At 41.6% G+C, this 21,605-nt stretch overlaps 1 protein-coding gene across 6 annotated transcripts in view; it reads left to right on the top strand.

The window, feature by feature from the left end:
- The window catches only part of LOC124054343 (serine/threonine-protein phosphatase 2B catalytic subunit alpha isoform), a 61,371-nt gene that overhangs the window by 32,508 nt on the left and 7,258 nt on the right, over nt 1-21,605 (top strand). For 2 of the 6 annotated variants that reach the window (XM_046380214.1, XM_046380217.1), the window contains exons 3-13: nt 2,372-2,496; nt 3,042-3,153; nt 3,584-3,729; nt 4,536-4,675; nt 8,193-8,270; nt 9,278-9,372; nt 16,723-16,848; nt 17,504-17,575; nt 19,544-19,570; nt 20,555-20,639; nt 20,850-20,947. In XM_046380214.1, coding sequence (XP_046236170.1) covers nt 2,372-2,496; nt 3,042-3,153; nt 3,584-3,729; nt 4,536-4,675; nt 8,193-8,270; nt 9,278-9,372; nt 16,723-16,848; nt 17,504-17,575; nt 19,544-19,570; nt 20,555-20,639; nt 20,850-20,947 — 1,104 coding nt within the window. Of the gene's footprint in view, nt 1-2,371; nt 2,497-3,041; nt 3,154-3,583; nt 3,730-4,535; nt 4,676-8,192; nt 8,271-9,277; nt 9,373-16,722; nt 16,849-17,503; nt 17,576-19,543; nt 19,571-20,554; nt 20,640-20,849; nt 20,948-21,506; nt 21,516-21,605 lie in introns of all 6 variants that reach the window. The other 4 variants (XM_046380216.1, XM_046380218.1, XM_046380213.1 and 1 more) reach the window with 3 other exon arrangements.

Below are 21,605 nucleotides of genomic sequence, written 5' to 3'. Positions count from 1 at the left end.
TTATTCCAGCATTGTCTGAGCCATTTTTTGTCTCAATAAATCAATTTCCCAGGAACATCACAATCATCTAAAATAAACCAGAGCTAGCTTTGTGGTAGCGTTGGTTTGATTGCAAAAGGGAGTGAGGACATCTTTACAAATCAGACACAAATAACAAGGCTCCTTTTTTTGATGTTGGTCCCCACTGTGGATTTAAACAGTTACACAGTGTGGGTTTAATAAGAGACAAATGGTAAAGCGGAGGTTTACGATACAGTCAAGGAGAGCTGATTCTCGGAGTTGTCTCACGAGGCTCGTAACTTGAGATAATTGCTCTCCAATGCTGTCCTCCAGCTCCCACTAATTGGGTATCTCTCTGAAAGACTATTTCACAGTCTCTTATTGTAATTCTGGCTGCTAGATACAGTTCATAAGAGACAAACACCCTTATGAAAAGAAATCCTGTTTCTTTTTCAAATAAGATTTCAGTCTATCCACCCTGCTGTTAATGACTGAATGAATGAATGAATTAGCCAGTTGCTTGAAGAATAGATGAATTGCAGCTCTTTGACATCAGACATGGACACCATGCTTATCATTGCTGCCTCTTTGCCAGTGATCACATTTAATATTGCCGAGTGTTGTCTTAGTGTTTGTAAGCTCTCATCTCAAGAAATTGACTTTTTAAAATTGTTTAATGATGTAGAAAAACCTTACGTCTGTTAATATTAATTGCTGTTTTGATCATACTGGCTGTGTACTTGAGATAAGTGTTGGGTTGCAGGACTCCTTTCACATTTATCATCCGGGAATGCTACTTAGGGCCACGATGCTTGGGCAAGGGCAGAGAGCGAAGGATTGTTCAAAGAAATGAAAGCAGTTAGTAATCTGAGCAGGAAGATACAATGCAATACAATTTAAAATGGGAACAAATATAGTATATTTCATTTTTTTGGTTAACTTTGAAGGATAATATTAAATTTTTATTTATGGTGACAAATCTCAGAATGGACTTTTGGTTCAAAGGTGGAGCCATCAGTCAGGAACCAACGATGAGATTATCAATTGCAAAAGTTAAGTTCAGGTGTAACTGTCCCATTGAATCAGCCTTTAGAGTATCTACAAAATAGACCAAAGTCTCTTAAATCAGATGACCTCACAGGCACCCTGTCAGTCAATATCTGCTAAGCAGCAAATCTCCTGGGGCCTCTGCTCGTCTCCTCTCCCCGGAGGGTAATGGAGTATAGGGTCAAAAAGAACGATGGTGAAACCAATCCAGGCTGAGTGATTTGCACTTCCTGATTTTTGACGTGCGTGGTTTCATCCCAGAACACTCCCCTGACACTGTTTAACAGCTGCCTGCTCTTAGTAGCTGTGTAGAGTTGATATGACACTAGACTAGAGTAACTCAAGTGATAAAGTGGATTTAACTGTGCTGAATGTGCTAAATTCAAGTGGAGTTACAGACTGTGCCGTTAGGACGAAGTGAACACATGTTCTTAGCAGTTATCTGGTTGTCACGGCTGTGACAAGCCAGATTTGTTTTCACAGTTACCAGGACATATTTAAAAATGAATCCAACTGAAAGCTTTCTGGTGAATTTTGAACTTTTAGTGTATTTGGCAAGACTGTATGTGTTCAAATTAAGTCTTACTAGCCAGTTGAAACACCTCGAGGTTATAAAGAGGCTGAAAGAGGATGTGGTGGAAAGACAAGGTGTGAAAATGCACACTGAAGCCAGTTTTTGTGATTCCTTTCCTTATTGGATAAGTACTTTATGAAGAAAACTGAAATATAGACAGTTTGTGCAAGTTGTGCTTGTAAGAAGGTGGCAATAGCACTCTAACAAGTTTGACAGATCTGGTTTTGTGATGTGTTTCATGACCTCTAACCACAGTCAATATAAACCCTAACATGTGCCGCCTGCCATAGTTGATGTGCCATTGCCTCCCATTTTAGCAAATGTTTTTGAGTTTGGCAGCTTTGTTGTTATATTCATTTTTCTTCTAGTGTTTACATAATTTCCTGACGTAAGAGTGGGCTGCAGAACTGAGGGGGATCTCTGCTCCACCTGCTGTAACATGATGCCTTTTTCAGTTCACAGATGAGCAGTTTGCGTCAGTAAATTTCACATTAATAGCATAAAGAGATTAAAATTACCAGATAGAATGTTTCCTTGAAAATAATGGCTACGTTTTTCCAGAGACTACATATATATGTGACATCCTCTGTGTTACGTTCCAGGTTTACTGGGATATCATAAATTAGAGTTCTTCACATCTGATGGGAGTAAGCAAATAGCCTCTCATGTTGTTATGGAGGCTTTTATCTGATGTTTTGCGGCTGTAAAAATAGCTGTTATCCTGTTGTGTTTCTTTCTGCCTCTTTCCAGTGTGTGGAGACATCCATGGGCAGTTCTTTGACCTGATGAAGCTGTTTGAAGTAGGAGGATCACCAGCATCCACGCGCTACCTTTTCCTGGGGGACTATGTTGACAGAGGGTATTTCAGTATTGAAGTGAGTGCGTGTATGTTGTGTGTGTGTTTCTGTGGGTCCTCACAAGGGCCTAATCAAGTGTGACACACACTATGTGCCCAACCGAAGCTGTGTTTATTAATAGATTTCTTTGAGCGTAGATCAAATCAGTCTGCAGATATTGGCGCGGCAGTAGGCTTTTGTAATAAGTTCAAATGTAGTCTGCATAGCAAATGTCACGGTGTAGCTTAGGGTTATGTACTGAGAGACTTTTAATATGAACCAAAATACATGTACTTAATCTGGTTGGAATTTATTCAGATATACATTTCCTGCCATCTCATGGCCCAAAACATTAGAGTTTTATTAATAAAACATATTTTAATGGAGTGTACTGTGCCCGTCCTCTGATGGTTCCTCTGAAGGTTTGTCATCTCTTCAAAATGTACCGCATGAATGTTTCATTATAAGCGGAATTGCTTGTATTATTCCACTCTGTGAAATTGACAAAGTCTGACTTGATGGTTTGTGTTTCAAGATGACAAACTAACTGTTCCCCAATCCCTGTCTGATCTTCTTTGTTTCAGTGTGTGCTGTACTTGTGGGCCTTAAAGATCCTTTACCCCAGAACACTGTTTTTGCTGCGTGGGAATCATGAATGTAGACATTTAACAGAGTATTTCACATTTAAGCAGGAATGTAAGTAATGCTTTGGCACTTTTTACCTTTGATCTAAAATGAGTCCGAGCAGTCTGGTGTGTGTGACTCTCTGTACAGAGTAGTAGGAGAACTGAGTTATTCTTTCTCAAAGCTGTTTATTATGCCTCCTTTTTCAGCCATCGCTCACTTCAGAGTGCCCTCTGGCCTGGTACGGAATCCAGTCAGATTTTTGCCCTTCTTTATGTTTACACATGTCAGAACTGTTTCTGTTGGACTCGGGCAGAGCAGGGGGAAAGGAAAACACAAAAGCTCTGTGAATTTGTGCTGTTTTTAAAATGTGTTTGGGAAGTTCTTTTGGCACTTTGGAAAGCCTTTCCGTCCCAGTCTAGCACCATGCCTCAATGTATGAGAGCTGCGTTGTTTGACTTGGCATGCTCTCCTTTCCCTGCCCTGTTTCCCCCCATGACAGGTAGAATTAAGTATTCAGAGAGGGTGTATGACGCATGTATGGACGCCTTCGACTGCCTTCCTCTGGCTGCACTTATGAACCAGCAGTTCCTGTGTGTACACGGAGGACTGTCTCCAGAAATCACAAATCTTGACGACATCAGGAAAGTATGTGTCTGATTTGAGACTATTTTCTGTATAATTTCATCTCTGTGTGTGTGTGTGTGTGTTTTAAACAGCAGGTGTTCCAGTGAGGGCTTTAAAAATACAGTTCATTTGCTGAAAATTGGAGCCTCCTGTCCGCTTCATGTATTTTCTGCCTTCATTCAAAGTTAATGAGGAAAAAAATGGCATCCGTTTTAGCATGATGTGCTGCGAAGGTAACAACCGCAGTTGCGACGCATGAAGCGATTCTCCCCCCGATCTGTCTCAAAAGCTGCTCAGGATTTGGACACGAGGGATTGTATGCAGCGGGTCTGGTCCTCACTGTGATTAAAAAATGTTGAAGAGTCAGATCCTGCTTTCAAACTAATTCAATAATTCCAAATGGATTTTGTGGCTGCAATCAGAGGGCATGCATAATAGAATTTGCTCTATTGAAGTGTCCATCATGCTACCCATCCAGTAATCCACAAGCTTTTGTTGGAGAAAGAGCCATCGTTGGCTGAAAGCAAAGCCATTTATGTTCTGGCAGCCAGAAGAAAGGCTGCCTGAGTTTTTTGTGTCCCTCCAAAAAAAAAAAAAAGAAAAGAAAAGAAAAAGCCCTCCAGGTACTGAAAGATGAGTGCTGTTTTTGACATGTCATCTATACGGTACAAAAAAAAAAAATCACTTCAGCGAACATATTAGTTGGAGTCACAATTTAATTATGATCGTGGCTCTTTCACGCGGAGCAAAAGCATTTTCTCTGCAGTGCGTACAGTATGCACACTCGCAGTGAAACGGGCTGACACTGCTTTTGTCTTCTTCCACAGCTAGACAGATTCAAAGAGCCTCCAGCATACGGACCAATGTGCGATCTGCTGTGGTCCGACCCCCTGGAGGACTTTGGGAACGAGAAGAGTCAAGAGCATTTCACACACAACACGGTGCGAGGCTGTTCCTACTTCTACAGGTGAGTATTTTGCATAGATAACAGTTTTTAATCCCTACTAGCATTAAAAAGCATCTGCAGTGCTCTCAGTGTTAAGCCATTTTATGCTGGACTGCTGAATTTAAAAAATGATTTGAGTCGCTGTATTTCAAAAAGCTTGTCTTCTAATGTGGCCTTTTGACCATTTTTTGGAAAAATAAATCATGTACTGATTAGTTTTGGCTGTACAGTCTGTGGAAACCTTACTGCTTAAGTGATTTTCAATGCAATGAACATTTTCCAAGACAGAATATTTGGAAAATAAAGACAGGTATGGAAGTCGATGGAGTACTACTTACATTTGTTTTAAAACAAAAAGGAAAAAAAAAATAACAACCATCTTGTCAAAGAGTTAATAAATCAAGAAACCCTGCTGCCAAATTTCCATTTCTCATCTCTGCAGCTCCTCAGCTGTGAGTAGGAGTCCAGCAGTTGTTAGAACATGGCGTGCATGAGAGTTGTCCCAGAGTCTCCTCCTCAGAACAGTATTTATGTAACCTGCATTACCTTCAATTGAGCTGAGTAACTGAACAAACAGAGGAAATGCTCGGAGCAGGCAGCTCACACTGTCGCAAAATGTAATGAACTGGCACATTACCACAAGGCACAGTCCTGTCTCTAAGTGCGCTCCCTCCGCTCATTATGGCCTAAGCGATGCTTACTTGGCTCCGACGTGCCTTGGGCAAGCCAGCCGAAATAGTCAGAAATGTCCAGAGGATCCTGATATGCATTTTCTCTTTTTTGTTTTTCTTCTTCTAATAACAGGTGTTTCATAACTACTGACTTAATAGTGTTTTAATGGCTATGCTTAGAAGTGAACTCCCAGTACTGCTGTTTTGTGTTTTGCCTGATTGTCTTTACATATTTTATTAGTCTATTTGAACTATTACACTGCAGATCCACAGTTGCTTAAAAAAATATTTCCCTCCGATGTTGTCAATTTACCGAAGAGAGACTGCACAAAGGTGCTTAGTGTGTGGCCAAACGACTGATTTCACTGTCACATGTTTGTGTTGTACCAGCATTGCGGTTAACTTTATGTCATTTGGTCAAAATTCCTCTAGAGTCTTGTTTTCATCAGTGTCCTTCACTTCATCTGCCCAGGGGATGGTCGCTAATTGGCATCACACTGACATTCAGGATTTATGAGACAGTTTAAGCCAGACTGAGAGCCTTTCCTCAACACCCCTCCACAAAAACCCATCAGCTTCGTTGTTGCTCCAGTCTCACAGCAACTAATAATTTTTCCCCAGCACTTTTGGCACCCCCTTTTAACACTTTTACAAACGCAATTCAGGCATGAAATTGGACATGTTTTCAAATTATGGTCGCTTTCATTTTAGCCCCCAGTCAACAGCATAAATAGAAAACTTATCATTTGTGCGTACACAAGCTGTTGATATTAAACCAGCTTTAAAAAAACACAAAAAAAAGAATTTTAACATGGTGAACATGCAAAGTGCCCCCCAGATTGCCCAGGATGAAATTATTTCTTGCACAACTCTTCATGTTGTCCAACATCTGTGCCCTGTTGTTGCACAGATGGGAAATGCTCTAAAGTCAAACTGCCAAAAAAACAAAGTGGGCCAAAACGTATCTTGTCTACCAAACGGCTCCATATGGCATGTATTTGCATCTGCTGCAGGAAATCAAGTGAGAAATAAAACCTCTATTCCTAATTTCTTCCCCTCCAAAAACACCCAAAAGAAAACGTGATTTTTACTTTCCTCTCTGTAATTGCTCCCTCCTCCTCGCATCCCTCCCAGCAGATGTTTGTTGTGACTGTCAGGAATGCATGTGTTCTCATGCCTACATGAACCAAGAATGTTAATGAATCTCTCGGAAGTTCTTCACTTTCAGCGTCCCATGATGAGTTATCACATAATTTTAATTTGAAAAGTATTTGATAAGCATGCAAACGAAAAGAAGCCCGTCATATTGACGTTAATTTGCTTGTATGAGACTTGTATCACAAACCTTCCCCCAAAGGGCCTTACTTGAAGACAAACAATAAATCTGCCATAATAGTGTACTCCATATCTAATTCGACCAAAATTCCAAAGCACAGCAATCATGAAACCTCACTAGTTCAAGAGAGAATCATGTTTAAACAGCAATTTTAAAAACCAGCCGGTTTCATTATGCGGCATTTGCTGAAAAACAAAAACCTCTAAAATGTATAGTTTGGTTTCGATTGCTGCATGTGGGAGTTGTTCATTGTTTTGCTCTGATTTTGCAGAGGCGTTGAGCTAGGATTACAGAACTTCATACAAAATCATAACCTGTATTTTGAACAAGCACACTATTCTTAACTCAACTGAAAGGTTTTTGTATGTTGAGATTTTTCATGTACTTTGGGCTTTTTTTACCCCCAAACATCTCTTTGTAGCAGAGGATGGTACCAGTGATGGAAGTAATCACAATGACAAATGTTTAGACATTGTAACAGAGATGCAAGGCTGTGAGATGCCCTAAAGTCTCTCCTTATTGCTGATTTTATGTTAATAAGCCTAAGTCTAGAGATGAAACTAGATAAAAAACAACTTGAATTTAGCCCCTATTATTGTTTAAAAATCCTCCCACATTCACCAAGTGTTTCAGATGTAATGCAAAGGTGTCACTCATTCATTGTGAGCTGTCACTCACTTTGTCCATTACACAACATCCCACGATTCACAAATCCTGACGTCCACGGGGGATTTAATCATGTTTCTAAGAAGCAACGCACGACAGTATTGTGGTTTAGCCGTTTTTAATAGCAGCTTGTTTACAGATCGAGACGTTTTTCCCTAAAAAGTGCTCTCTGTCGTTGACTTGTCCTCTGCTGTAGCAAAGGAAATTTCCAGCGGAAGCTGGTTGCTGAAGGAGGGTTGTTGCACGGAAAATTCAGAAAGCTTAGTGTAGTTTGACAGTTGGCAGTAAGCTTTTTGGTCCTTTGCTCACAAGCTGAATAGATCAGCTTGAGGAAATATTAAAACATCCATTATTGCTTTTAACATCTCCCAATTTTGTTTTTTGGTTGTTTTTTTTTTCTGTTCAGAAAGGGTCTGCCATGAATTACGTGTCATACTTGACACATTTTGGTTTAAATTCTAAAATGAAATTAACCATTTGTGAGGGATCACACCCACTTGTTTTACAGTGTGAAAGCTGAGCATAGTAATGAAGTTGTTATGTAGATAATGAGTCATTACCTTTGTGTGCTAAAATGTTTTTTTAAAGGCATGAAAAGGTATGTTTTTAACTTCTGGCAGAATTAAAATTGATACTAAAGCCTTAATTTACAGCCAACCTTTCAAAGCAATATACCTTGTTATGAGTCACAGTTGGTTTTTAGAACAAATTTAGCTTGAACTCAGTGTTGCATATCCACTGTTTCTCTGAGCACAATCAATAAGACATGACTTATTTAGTTATTTCTATTGATCGTTTTTCTTGATCTTACTGGGGTTTTTCTTGATGTATGAGTAAACCAAATGTTTGTCTCTTTGTTCAACAGCTACCCTGCAGTCTGTGACTTTCTACAACACAATAACTTATTATCTATCATCCGGGCCCATGAAGCGCAGGATGCTGGGTGAGTGTTGTGGCATTTCGTCTTCTCCCATCACTGTGTCACACGGCAGAGTGATTCAGACCAGGGTATTAAATGAAAAGCTTCCCCCCGGTGCTCTGGGGGCCTTTGCTAGAGCCTGTTTGGAGAGCAGGTTCAGTGCAGTCTGTACTTTGAGAAAAGTCACGTTAATCCTAGAAATGAAAATGAAATGAAAGCTGTCAGATGTGACAAGTATGATTCATCCAGATCTTGTCAAGAACTACAGTTTAAAACTTTGACTATGAAATTTTCAGTGACTATATGTTGTTTACTTTGTATTCAGACACTACCCAGCTCATCTATTATTCATCAGTAAGCAACAGTTCTGTCTAACAAAAGCGTTTGAAAGCCTCTTTGAAAAGTTTTTGAAACGGGCAGGTAGGTGGATGTGGCAAGCTGATCGCCCCCTTTAAGCAAAGGTTGAGGCAGTGAGATGCACAGCACACAGTTGTTTATCATTGCACTCCCACAGCAGGGTCTCATGGGACTGCTAGCCACGTCTCAGGTGAGTTTGCTGCCCCAAACCACCTTCAGCCACACGTGATGATATTGCTGAGCTCCATCTCTGTTTTCTTGCGTTTAAAAAAGAAAAAAAAACACAAAAAACTTTGTAAATAGCTGCTGCTGTAAGGTGTCGTACAGCTGAGTAAGAATTTGGTTTGCCTAACAGACTTTCACTGGCAGATCAGAGTGGTTGGGTTTGAATGCTGAGTTGGCTCACTGTGATGATACTTAAGGGAATATTTCACCTGTAACACAGGGATTTGCTCTCCTGAGGCTATGCCTACCCCCTCCAACACACACACACCCCTGCCCCCCTTGCTGATGCATCAGCTTGCAAGATAAAAACACATCTATTGTGAAAACAAGAGGCCATTAAAAACTGTCGCTGCTAATCATATCCCGAGGGTCGAACACCAACAATTAATCCATGAAGAAAATGTTGCAGTGTTTGCTAACGCTTAGCTCTTTTTTGGATGTTTTAACAGATATCGCATGTACAGAAAGAGTCAGACCACTGGCTTCCCATCCCTTATCACCATCTTCTCTGCACCCAACTACCTAGATGTCTACAATAACAAAGGTAAGGCGAAGGGTATATACTGTTAACAGCCTTCAGTGGCATATAACATGAGTACCACAATGTTGTATTCATGAGTTGCCAGAGGATGAGCTCACGTCACATATGGAAGAATTGTTGCTGGTCTCAGATTTGTACAAAATGTAATCGCATTTTATGTTTTGGGTTTTTTTTTTAATGCCATTATTAGTGTTTCATTCCATTAGAGTTTCAGGCCCTGCGTATTATACATGCTGGATGACAGTATCTTTAAGATGAACCCTTCATTGATGTTTTTGGTGTCACCTACAGTATCTACGACTCCTGCAGTTAAAAGTCAAAATATTTGTTACCAAAAAAGCTCATGAACTACCTGTTTTAGTTGTGGTTTAGTCTATTTGCTGTTGAGAAAAACATCTGGGCCTCTGGGAGAGTTGGAACTGTATTCACCATGATGTTATATTTGGGGGAGTTCTCATACTCACCAGAAAACCAGCAAGCCCAAAACAAAGTGAGTGGAGGGACCTGCTTACAGCATCATATTTTTCAAGGATAAGTAGTACTGACAGCCTTTTTTGTTTTAGTCCCAGTATCAAAAATATTGCTTAATAGACCTTTAACAGGTCCTTAAGAAAGATGCAGAATTATAGAAGAATACACAGAATTCTAGCTTATGACTGTTTTACCACCATGAAGCAGGACAACAGTTGAGTTAGCCTTATACCTAACACTGGCAGATACATATGCGTTGTCTCTGTACAAAATAAGTAAATACATTCTATCATAGCTATTTTGTACTTAACAGTTAATAATAATTTTTCCACTTTAAGGGTAAGTTCTTCAGGAGTCTTTTGTGCGCAGAATTTTGTTGTCAAAGAACTGCAGTTGTTCAAAGACAGAAATCTCTGTGACACTAATGTTGGTCAGGTCGCTTCAGGGACGTAGCTAGTATGAAATGAAATGGCCCTGTGCTGGTTCACTTGGCACCTGGTGGCATCCTATGCGGGGCTATGGTGCTCACACAGAGATATGGGCTTGTCTTTGTGCTATGAGTCAGCACTTTTCCCCCAGAGAACAGACAGTATCTGCCTTGGCTGTGGGGGCATGTTTGGATGAGGGTGGCGGTGGACAAACCACAGGAAATGGCAGTGGGAAGGAAAGAGCGATGGGGCTGGTGCATGCTGTTTTGTAATTCCTCTCATGATGAAATGCCATAACAGAGTATTATACTGCAGTGCTGCTGGTGTGACTATATTGTCTTTTTCTTTTCTTTCGGCCCATTTGGCTCAGGTGTGTGCTTTTGATCTATGATTAGGTTGCATTTGTTTGCTCTTTTCCCCATGAGCTGCCTCTGTGCTTCCTTCTTTGCGCATTAAGCATAGTCAAGAAACAGCATGGCATTTTGCCTGTCTGGTTCGTTGTTTATTAATAGGACCCGATTTGTTCCATGCCAACTAATCTTCCTAGGGCTTACAGTCAACACAACAGAGTACAAACAAACAAACAAAGTGACGTCAGGCGCTTGTTGTGTTTAGTTCTGGCAAACCAATTGCCTGGCAAATCATATGCACCTCTCGAGCTCAATATGGAATAGTCAAAGGATCTAGATTGATTTGATCTGCAACTGGCTGTCCTTCAGCTGATAATATGCCTCCCAGAGCAAGAGTGGTTATCAGACAGAAAAAGATTACTCCGTTTGTTTTTAGAACTGACTTCATTTAAGCTCATAGATACATCTTAACCTCGCAGGACTACATGTACTTTATTCCTCTCATAACTCCTTGTCTGCTTGAAAATTAAACACACTTTTCTCTTTGGCTAAATATATCATATGATAGCTCTTTGGCGTAAAAATACAAATATAATAGCAGCGAAAGAAAGAAATTCCCAAGCAAATAAACATCCCTCAAGCTAAAGGCCTTGCCAGAGATTTTATGTTAAAGCTCTTAAAACTTCACAAGTTGTGGTTATGTAAGTACTTGGTTCCCAGTTCACTTTATCAGTCATTTACTTGACTCTGCTTGATGTCTGTTCCCTCCACAGTAACACATTTCAATGGAACAGGCACAGCTAACCAATACAGCTCTGTCAGTCTCATTGATGGTCTTCTAATCAGTCATGTGGGTGGGGCTCAGTGGTAGAACCAAAGCCTCTGTAATGAATTGGTCCGCTCTTAGCTTCTTGCCAGAGCTCGGAGCCCACTGAGCATGTCTGTGATTGATGGCCAATCGAGTGGGCACATAAATCTTAAAGGGGAGGGAGGAGGCATCAGCAGGTCCCATCAATATAGTGCTGGGAGTTGGCCAGATTAACCAATGAGACCTCTCCACGTAGGTGGAAGCAAACAACAAGAATTCTCCTGTCAGTGGGGAGGGGGTGGAGGATATCTACGAGGCACCACAAGCAAGGAAAAACTCCTTCGCCAGACGTAAATTGAACTCGTAGCTGAGTCAGGATAATCAGCGTGTGAATGATGCTCAGGATGCAAGTCTATAAAGTCCAGCTTCGAGATGGCACCCGTCAATCCTCCTACTCTCAAGTCAAACTGTTGGCTTTGCAGTAAGTGTCAGGCGTTGACCGGCTGTCCGTCGCAGCCCTGACCCCTTCAACTCTGAGCTGGCAAGGGAGTTGTGTTAAATGAAAACACAGCAGCGGTGATTTAGCAGTTTTCACTCTTTGTGCTCTCACTGTTTGAGTCCTGAAGTGATTGCAGTAGAGAGAGGGGCTTAGAGAGGAGGAGGAGGAGGAGTAGAGTGTTTGGCAGTTATACACTTTAGAGATTGCTTGCGGTATTTGTATTAATGGAATGTTTTCTGCTGCATCATTATTGACTGGTCCCGAAAGCAACAGCTGCATCCTAATGGTTAATGGTGCTTGGACGGAATAAAAGCAAAAGTGACGTTGCGTTCCTGCCAACTCTGTTGACGCTAATCTTTTATTTTACCCTCGAGACACTGAAGGATTGCTTGAAGTAGATCCATCTCACACCTGTTAAACCTTATATAACCATATTAATGTCTCATCTTCTGTCATTGTTTGATGATGAGGTGGAAACTTGAATCAATTTTGAGAAAGAGAAGAATGTGAAAGGACATCACTCAGGTTCAATCTCAGGTCAGACTAGACGTGGTTCGCTTTTTTTTTTTTTTTTTTTTTTTAACGCCGTTTCCTGCCTACACTTGTGTGCTCATTGGTAAGTAGTAGAGATGGGTGATTTGAAGAGAAAGGAAATGGGGTGGCGTGATTGGCTCGTGGCCCTGCCACTGGAATAAATAGCAGGATGGAAGCTAGGGCAGCGATGACGTCAGCACAGCAGGGAATTCATTTTTCCCCCTCGTCACGAGTGCCAGCGAGAAGAGTATCCCTGGCCGCAGATGCCCGCCCATCTGTTATCACTCCGGTCGTTACTGGGCTTTCCTTCAGCTTTCTGTAAACATGATTCAGTTACAAAACTTTTCATGCCAACAAAAAAAATAAAAAACAAAACAAAAAGAAAAACATAATGTTATACAATAGAGACTTTCCTGGTTCCATACCACCTGGGGTCTAAACCTCATTGAGGTATATTATGTGCTCAGGTCATTATGGATGAATATGGAAGTGTATGTATGATTGTTTTTGAGTCCAACTCTGCTTATTGGTTAGAATAATTCTTTCCTCTCTCATCATATTTTTAAAAACTTGACATCAACTTTATCTTGAGCAAAATCTGCCAACTGAAGAGGACCATGAGACGAGCGCCAGTCAGTAGACCTTGAGTTAAAGACGCTTTTATTTGATTTGGTTTGAAATCATTAACAACAAAGCAAGAAATTTAGGGGGGAAAACAACTAAATAACTTGAAATCAAAAAGCACCTGTTTGTCATTTATCATGTATGATAAGGTAATAATTTTATTCCAACCTTGTCCTTATGTTGCTGGGAGTACTGTGGGCAGCCTCATTAATTTGCTAACTGAAAATGAATGAGAAACCATTCATGCATTGTTCAACTGTACATGGACTACATTCAGCGCCTGCCATCCATATGTCTGACATCTAATGGAAGTAGTGCACTGAGTGTAATGGGCCGAGCAGATGTAAACGTTTGGTATGGAATACTAATCCACAGGAACTTGATACAAGGGACATCAGAGACAGATATGCAGTCAGCTTTAAGCGTCAGGGCAGGACAGTGGGAATCTCCCCCCGATCTCAAAGCAGATTTAACAGCCCTCGTTACCGGGGAAACCAGCACAAGGCACTCCCTCATGAATAATTAATGAGCTGGGGCGTCACCTCGCGGTATCTGTGTTACCGTGGCAGCAGGCTTGGCCTCAGCTACCCTGATGGCCACCGCCAGAGCAGCAGGGACATCTAGTGGCTGTCATGCAGAGTTCAATTTAGCAGCGGAGTTAAACACAGAACTCACAGCTGGTGTTCGTGAGAACTGTGACCTCCTGTTGTACGTGTAATAACTTTGCATATTATTTTGCAATTGTAGTAATGCCTGCTCTGATAACAGGAAAGCTGCTCCTGTTGCTCTTATCTGCATGTTTAATGAAACACCCAAAGAAAGAAAATGGGCCTTGACCTGCTGGTTTGAGTTCAAGGAAGGTTGTCGGGCGTCCCTGTTCTTTTAAAAGGGAATCTGATTTGAAGGAGCAACAGCAGGGGAGCTGACCTTCTCTCCAGCTCTGCCATTTTCCCCCCTGGGCTTCAATGGCTGCACTCAATCAAGTGTCTCGACCATGTTCATGCGGTATGTGATGTTTATGCAATGGCTGCCCACTCATGACACTGCTTTTATGTATACGACAACGAACAGACATAAACTCCCCCAGAGTCGGTCTGAGTGCAGCTTGTCAATACTTTTTTTAATGAACTGTGTAGTAGTGTTTTGCTAATGTTGATAATTACGCTACATTAATTATACAATAAATGGATATCTGCAGGAGCTTTTTTAGTTCCTGTTGGAGGATGTGTGTGCGTGTGTGTGTGTGTGTGAGATTATTTGTGCAGCCTGACATACAGGAGTGAGAACAGTAAATTGTAATGCTTTGTATTACTTAAGGGACCGCTTTGATTGAATAGTTACTGCACTATATACATTACCATGCCTCATTGATTCCTCACACACACTGAGGCAAACCCCAGTCTAGCAGGATGTTTTCTGTCCCGATTTGTGTTGTTACCGAGGTTATAGCTGTTTGGGATGCCAGGTTTGATGACTTGCTATTCCCGACCCGAGAGAGGAGGAGGCAGGAAAGTCCCCCTACGGTGTCCGCTTTCTGCAGATCTGGGCCGCCAGCCTGGCCTTGTGTATGAGGGAGGCTTTGGTCTCTATATACAGCGTGGATATATTTATGTTTGGCGGCTCTCAAGTTTTCCTCAGCACCCACATTCACACTATGCCTTAATCACGGGTGAGGTCACATGGAGCATGCTGTGGTCAGAGGTAGTTTCTGTGCCAGCAGCACACAGTTCACAGGCGGTGTGATTATGATAAAGCATTCTGTAAAATAAACCCAGTACGGCACAAAGAGAAAGACCCGGTTTGCATCCTGAGGGTTGAAACTGTTTCCAAATAGTTTTTCCTTACGCGGTGCAACATGACTGATGAGGCCTGAATTTATCACACAACACACAGCTTGTTTTGCTACTTTCGTTCTGCCTCACTGTGCCTCACCAACCTAACCACACCCACTGCAGTCTCTACCGTTACATGATTAATAGAACATGCTTGAATAATTTAAAAGGACTTATACGGCAGACTTTTTTTATGGAGTTTTTTCTTAATGGATTTCCTGGAGTTTGCTTGTCATTGTAAGGTGGCCATGAAACCAGAAAACACTGCGGGAAGTCACCACTAGTTAGCTTTTTCCGGCCTTTTGCTAAGCTAACCAGCTGCCAGCTGTAGCTTCATATTTACCATGGAGAGAGTGGTTTCAAACTTCTCATCTAAATAAGCTAATTTATGTTGAACGATTTCCTTAAAGTGATCTTTTTCATATAGGTTTTTGAAGTGAAGGGGCACATAAAATTCTGACAATAGCAATAGCAGGTCAGCATGAGTAAGCAGTTGCATCTCATGATTCCATGTCAGATTGCCTGCAAAATGATCATCATATGGATTTCATTGCCATATCATTACCTTAGCTTCCTGTCTGTTCTTTCCTCTGGCTGTTCTCCTTCTCCTCTCACCAGAAATTGATGGTTTGCTGTTGATTAATTAAAAGTGCTCAGCCACATAGAGCCCAAATGCTGAGCCATGTGTTTCTGTGATGGCAGGCAGTTTCGCCAACTGGAGGGTGTAATCAATACGCAGAGGAAATGTTCCAGAGGGGAGAATCTTACCTCCACACCCAGGTTACCTTCACTGCCTCTACCAAGGAGGTTTTGTATTTGGGCCGGTGTGTTTGTCAGCAGGATTCTGAAAATATATCCAGACGTATAGTGATTGCATTTGCAGATTTACATGTCTAAGCACAGTGGTTCTCAAAGTTGGGTCCAGGGACCCCCAGGGGCCCTTAAGGGGGTTCTGCCCCAGTTAAAGTTTTTTAAAGTTTTTACTGTAATTTCATTCACAGTGATGGCATGTATGACCGCTTTGGTCATGTGTTTCATACAGGTTTCTGTAATAGAAGAACCATTGTCACATAAGAGTGCCTTGGTGGATGTTTGTGCTCTCCTAGTGCACATCTAGTTCTGATGCTTGTGTAGTTTTCGAGCACACACACATCTCATTTTGCATTTCTGCATATATTAGTCCTGTCAAAGTGAGAGATTGACAAATGCTGATGACAGTACATCACCTTAAAATGTCTTTGTGTAGGTAGTTTTGTACTGGATCTCTTTCTTCACTCTTCATCATCCAGAGGTTGACTGACAGCATCTGACAAAATTTTGAGTTGCAGCCAGGCTACAGTTCATTCCCGGTGTTTTTGACAGCATTTTGGCCTCTTTTCTCCATAGTTTTTTTAGCCAAGTGCTGCACTGTAACAGTTGCTGTGTGTGTAGTCACAAACCTGCACAACAGGAGCAGTTTAAGAATCATTAACCAGGAAATGTGGCATTGTTCTATTCAATACTTGAACATGAAAACCCTCAGGGAATTGCTTAACAAACCAGCAAAAAAACAGGGCCAAAATAACTTTACTTGTTACAACAACTAAAGGATCTTTCATTTTTATTTTTATGGGCAATTTTATTTCAAAAAACATCCTTCCTTCCTGCCATTCTTTGGATATTTTTCATGTCGTGTATGTCCTGTCAGCTCCTTAGATGGCGAAAACATGATGAAGGTTGATAATGGAGCTGGATTGGATGCTTTTTCTTGGCTCAAATCCTGATTTCACAGTGCTTTCATCATCTTTCTTACCCCCCTCCCACACAGCTGCAGTGCTGAAGTACGAGAACAACGTGATGAACATCCGACAGTTCAACTGCTCACCTCACCCTTACTGGCTGCCCAATTTCATGGACGTTTTCACATGGTCTCTGCCTTTTGTCGGGGAGAAGGGTGAGCACGCGTACATTTTCACAATGCCCTTGATGTAATAAACACGAAATGAGAACATCAAACATGAGCATCGTTTACTCCAGTGAGTTGTAATGATCATTGATTCTGATGAGTTAGCTGTGGCCCAGCCTCAAGACATGCAGCACAGACGTTCAGCACAGTGTAGTCAATTATAAATATAACACTTAATACACATGATTTTGTTTGTGCCAGAAACCTGCTAACATGCAAAGTTACGAAATGTGCTAGTTAAAATGGTCTGTAAATCTGTCGTAAACACAATTCAATACAACATGAGCAGAGGGTTGAATTCTCTCACTGCCTTGAAGTTTGTTCCAGGCATGTGGTGTTTGAGTTTAGGGTTGCCTACTGTCGTGCCTGTGGCACATCTGTGTCAATTAATCACAAACGACTGACTCACACACTCACGCCAGGAAGCCCATTTTGGGTGTGACCGTTCTGTACACGGCCATTCCCAGCAATGATGCTTGCTGGGTGTGTATGTGTGTGTGGAAGGGTAAATCAGGTGAATTTTTGTCTGTCTGGCCAGTGCCACGTGACTTTTTTGGGGCTGGAGGTTTAATACAGATACAAGAACATTAGTCACAGTGTTCAAAAACAATGCCTGATAATATGTTTTTCTTGTTCTTGCCAGTGACTGAGATGTTAGTGAACGTACTGAGCATCTGTTCCAACGATGAGCTGACGACCGACGAGGAGCTGGACGGTAAGTTGGGCAGACAGACGGGAACCTCTGCAGTCCTTACTGCAGTTTGTGGTAGCCCCACTAGAGGGAGCCCTTTGCTAATAGGAGTACCAGGCGCACCTGCAAAAATACACACAAACACATATTAAAAATCAATTTCAGAGGATTAGGTTTAAATGTATTTCAGTTTAAAAGCATTCGTCAGTGTTGACACTTGGCATGGTCGGACCAGTGAATCACTGTTGTATTTCCTTCAGCAGATTGAAATACATCCTGCGGATGCTCAAGGTATCAGAGAATCTTTAGAGAGTCTGAAAAAAACATCAACATCTTAAAACATCAAAATTTGAGACCTTTGAAGTGTCGCTATAAGAGGTGGAAGTGGATGTTTTGCTCTGCTAGGCACTCAGCACATCATACAGTATACATACAGTAACATGCTTTTTACCATCACATAATGGTTTCAAGTTGGACTCAGCTGTTTGGTCTGGGGTTAGATCTTATCTACAGTGAGATGACCAGTTTCCCCTCTGCCCACCACACCCCTTGCTGCCAAACAGGAAATGATCTCATCAGTCCCACATGCTCCCATCTCCTCCTGTCTCTTTATGTTTACTGACTCACACAGTTTGACTCTGGACACAGCATTCAGGGGTGTAGTGTCAGGATGTTGTGTGCAGATTTCAACTACATTTGAAACTTTTTAAAACCTTTTTTTTTTTTTTTCCTCCAATTGATTGAACTAAAGTTCACATGGTTGGCTAATGAATAATCAGGGACCGGAAATAGACTACCATTCATGCACTGTACAAGCCATCAAATGATTAGTTCTCCTTTTAACGTCTCATCATTCTGCACCAACTCATTCACTCAGTGCTTTTAGTCGAGCTGCTTCGTTTATTTTCACAGTTCCTCACCCTTACTTTCACTGTTTCTTTTGCAGCTCATTTCTTTTTCAGTTATAGCCATTTCCACTCTCATACACTATATAGACAAAAGTATCCAGACACACCTCTTTTTGGGGCTGTTGTTCAAGGGTTGGGCTCAGCCCCTTACTTCCAGTGAAGGGAAATCTTAATGCTTCAGCATACCAAGACATTTTGGACAATGGCATGCTTGTGGCAACAGTTTGGGGAAGGGCCTTTTCTATTCCGGCATGACTGTGCCCCAGTGCGCAAAGCAAAGTACATAAAGACATGGTTGGATGAGTTTGGTGTGGAAGAACTTGACTGGCCCACACAGAGTCCTGACCTAGACCCCATCCAGCACCTTTGGGATGGACTGGAACAGAGACTGTGAGCCAGACCTTTTGGTCCAACATCAGTGTCTGACCTCACTTTTGCTCTACTACACGAATGGACAAAGATTCTCTCAGAAACACGTCTTTGGAAAGCCTTCCCGTAAGAGTGGAAGCTGTTATGGCTACAAAGCTGTCTGTGTATTTAGAATTCAATGTCATTAAAGTCCCTGTTGTTGTGACGATCAGGTGCCCCAATACTTTTGTCTATATAGCGCATATTTAGTTAATTGACATTTGGATTGTTCTTTCCTTTGTCTTTTTCACTCATGATCTCATTTACTGTCCCCTTGTAATATCTGATAATCATTCTGTTGCCTTGCTCTTTATCTCCAGTTGCCATTATGTTGATGTTTCAAAACTCACTACTTTTTCCACATATTTCTTTTGCATTGTCCTCTCTTTCTTTCTTTCTTTCTTTCTTTCTTTCTTTCTCCCTCCCTTCCTCTCACGCTGTGATGTGGTCACTACATTGGTCTAATTCTCTTTTCTGTTTTCCAGAGTTTTCTGTTCAAGGCATCATTTTTCTTTACACTTGTTGTGCTTTCTTGCCTCTTTTTTTTTCTTTATTTTTCATTTTTTTGTCGCCGTCCGCCACCCCCTCTCTGCCGCCTGCTCTTTCATTCTGCAGCCATCCACTGATCTCTCTGTCCTTTCTCTTGTCTTCTCTTCTGGGGGTGTTTCATGAGAAGGACAGCTAATATATCCCCCCAAAAAAGGTACAAACGTTAGACCTGTCGTTGTGTGCAGAGATAGATAGGCTTAGACAGGCTTTTGACTGGTGCTTGATCTTTACAAGTCTGTCAACTAACATCTCTGTGTAAAGCGCCTTCTAATACTGCTGCTGAGTCTTCCTTTTGTTCTCATTTTAGTGGTTATGCTTACAGCAACCCTGCTTCAGTGAGGGTCACTTTCATTAGCCAAGTTAGTGTATTTTCAGGCCTACATTAACATAAGTTAGGTTTCTACAGAGGATCAGTCCTGTTCTGAAGTAATAAAGGGGCTTTTAACCAAGAATTAGGGGAAAGAGTCTTAAACTAGACTGTCAGCTCTTTCCTTTACCCAGCCTTTCACCACACATCAGCACCATTTCCATCCCTCATACTCATTCATTTTCCAAGCTGGCTCCCCGGGGGCCCCGAATCTGTTATTCCGCAAAATGGTCCCGTTAAACAAACTTTTGTTTTCCAGTCCAGGAAAAGTCTCCAACACTAAAACACAACACAGTAAAATTCCCGTAGAGTGTGCTCATCGAACATGCTTGGACAAGGACTTTGCCATTTACACAAGATTTAACGAGGTTTAAAACATTCAAGTAGCACTTGGAGAATGTAGTATGTGGGTGTTAAAAGGACTTGAGACCTCTAGTGGTGCAGCACAGAGAGGCAGCATGAATGCACTGAATTTACTCAGTGGTTGTGATGTGTGGATGGACTCAAACTATTTAGTCTGAACTTCAGGTTTCAGTAACCACATTGTGTTTGCATCGTGTTCCCCTGATGCACCTCTGGTTAGAACTAATGGTCCGAAAGACTCGCTCTGTCTTAGCGCATTGACTAAAGCTTAAGACACTTGAAGAATGAAAGCATTTAGAGCTTTAAATGAGTGAGCAGAACACAGACGGTGCAGTGTACATTACATCTCCGCAGGGCATGTTACGATATACGTAACTGTGTCTGACCTCTGACCCCCCCCACCCCCAGGTGCCACAGCTTCTGCCCGTAAGGAGGTCATCCGCAACAAGATCCGTGCCATTGGCAAGATGGCCAGGGTATTTTCTGTGCTCAGGTACGCCAACAACAAAAAAACAACCACTTGTGTCCTGAATGTTTTTACGTTGTCCTCTTGCGTTCAAAATGACATGACATGGAACTGAATGTTTGGTGCGTTCAAGCTTCATTGCTTTCTCAAAGGTTAGCGCTTAGCTGTGTGGTAGGTGTTATGATAAGGAAGTTGATCCTTGAAAATAATGTGTGTGTTTCTGTGTGGATATTTCAGAGAGGAGAGTGAGAGCGTGCTGACGCTGAAGGGACTGACCCCAACAGGCATGCTGCCAAGCGGAGTGCTGTCCGGTGGCAAGGAAAAGCTGCAGAATGGTAAGACTGTCACCAAGTACCCTGAGACCCCAAGCTTTGGCCCTCGGAGCGGATTCTCACGCGCACATAAATACCCCTTACACAGCAATACCCCAAGTAGAGTGCTAGCTCAGTGTTTGGGGATACTTTATATACAGACTCCTTCCCTTTTCCCTTAGTGATGGTCCTAGAATTTCAAATTGCTGACTCAAAGTAATAACGTAAGTGTAGCTTAATGTTTCTGGCAGCTTTGGTCAGTATCCTTCCTATATTGCATGTTTAGTTCAGTAACAGCTGCTTCGTGTAGCTTTACTTTCTTTTTTAAATGTAGTTCATTGCAGTATTTTTTCCTGGATAATGTACCATAAAATACAAGTTATATTTCCTACACAGAGTCCCTTTTTCCCAAACAATGCCTTACACATTCAGCAGATTTTCTTCGTCCCTTTGTCCTCTCTAACGTGTCTCCCTCCTGATGTCTTGCATTTATACCCTGTCTTCCCGTTCCCGTCTCTCTCTGTATTCCAGTGGTTTGATCTCAAATATTACCTGTATCTTTTTCTTTCTCTTTTCTCCCTAGAAACTGCAGGTATATTCGGTTGTGCAAGTATTCTGTTATTTTTTGTTTTTGTTTTTTTTTTTCCTTTTCTGTTTTTGTGAGACAAGTTTAGAGTTCAGT

The sequence above is a fragment of the Scatophagus argus genome, chromosome 23 (assembly GCF_020382885.2).
Source record: "Scatophagus argus isolate fScaArg1 chromosome 23, fScaArg1.pri, whole genome shotgun sequence".
NCBI classification, from domain to species: domain Eukaryota; kingdom Metazoa; phylum Chordata; class Actinopteri; family Scatophagidae; genus Scatophagus; species Scatophagus argus.
The sequence above is the reverse complement of the archived record's forward strand: the minus strand, read 5'-3'. Positions and strand labels throughout refer to the sequence as shown.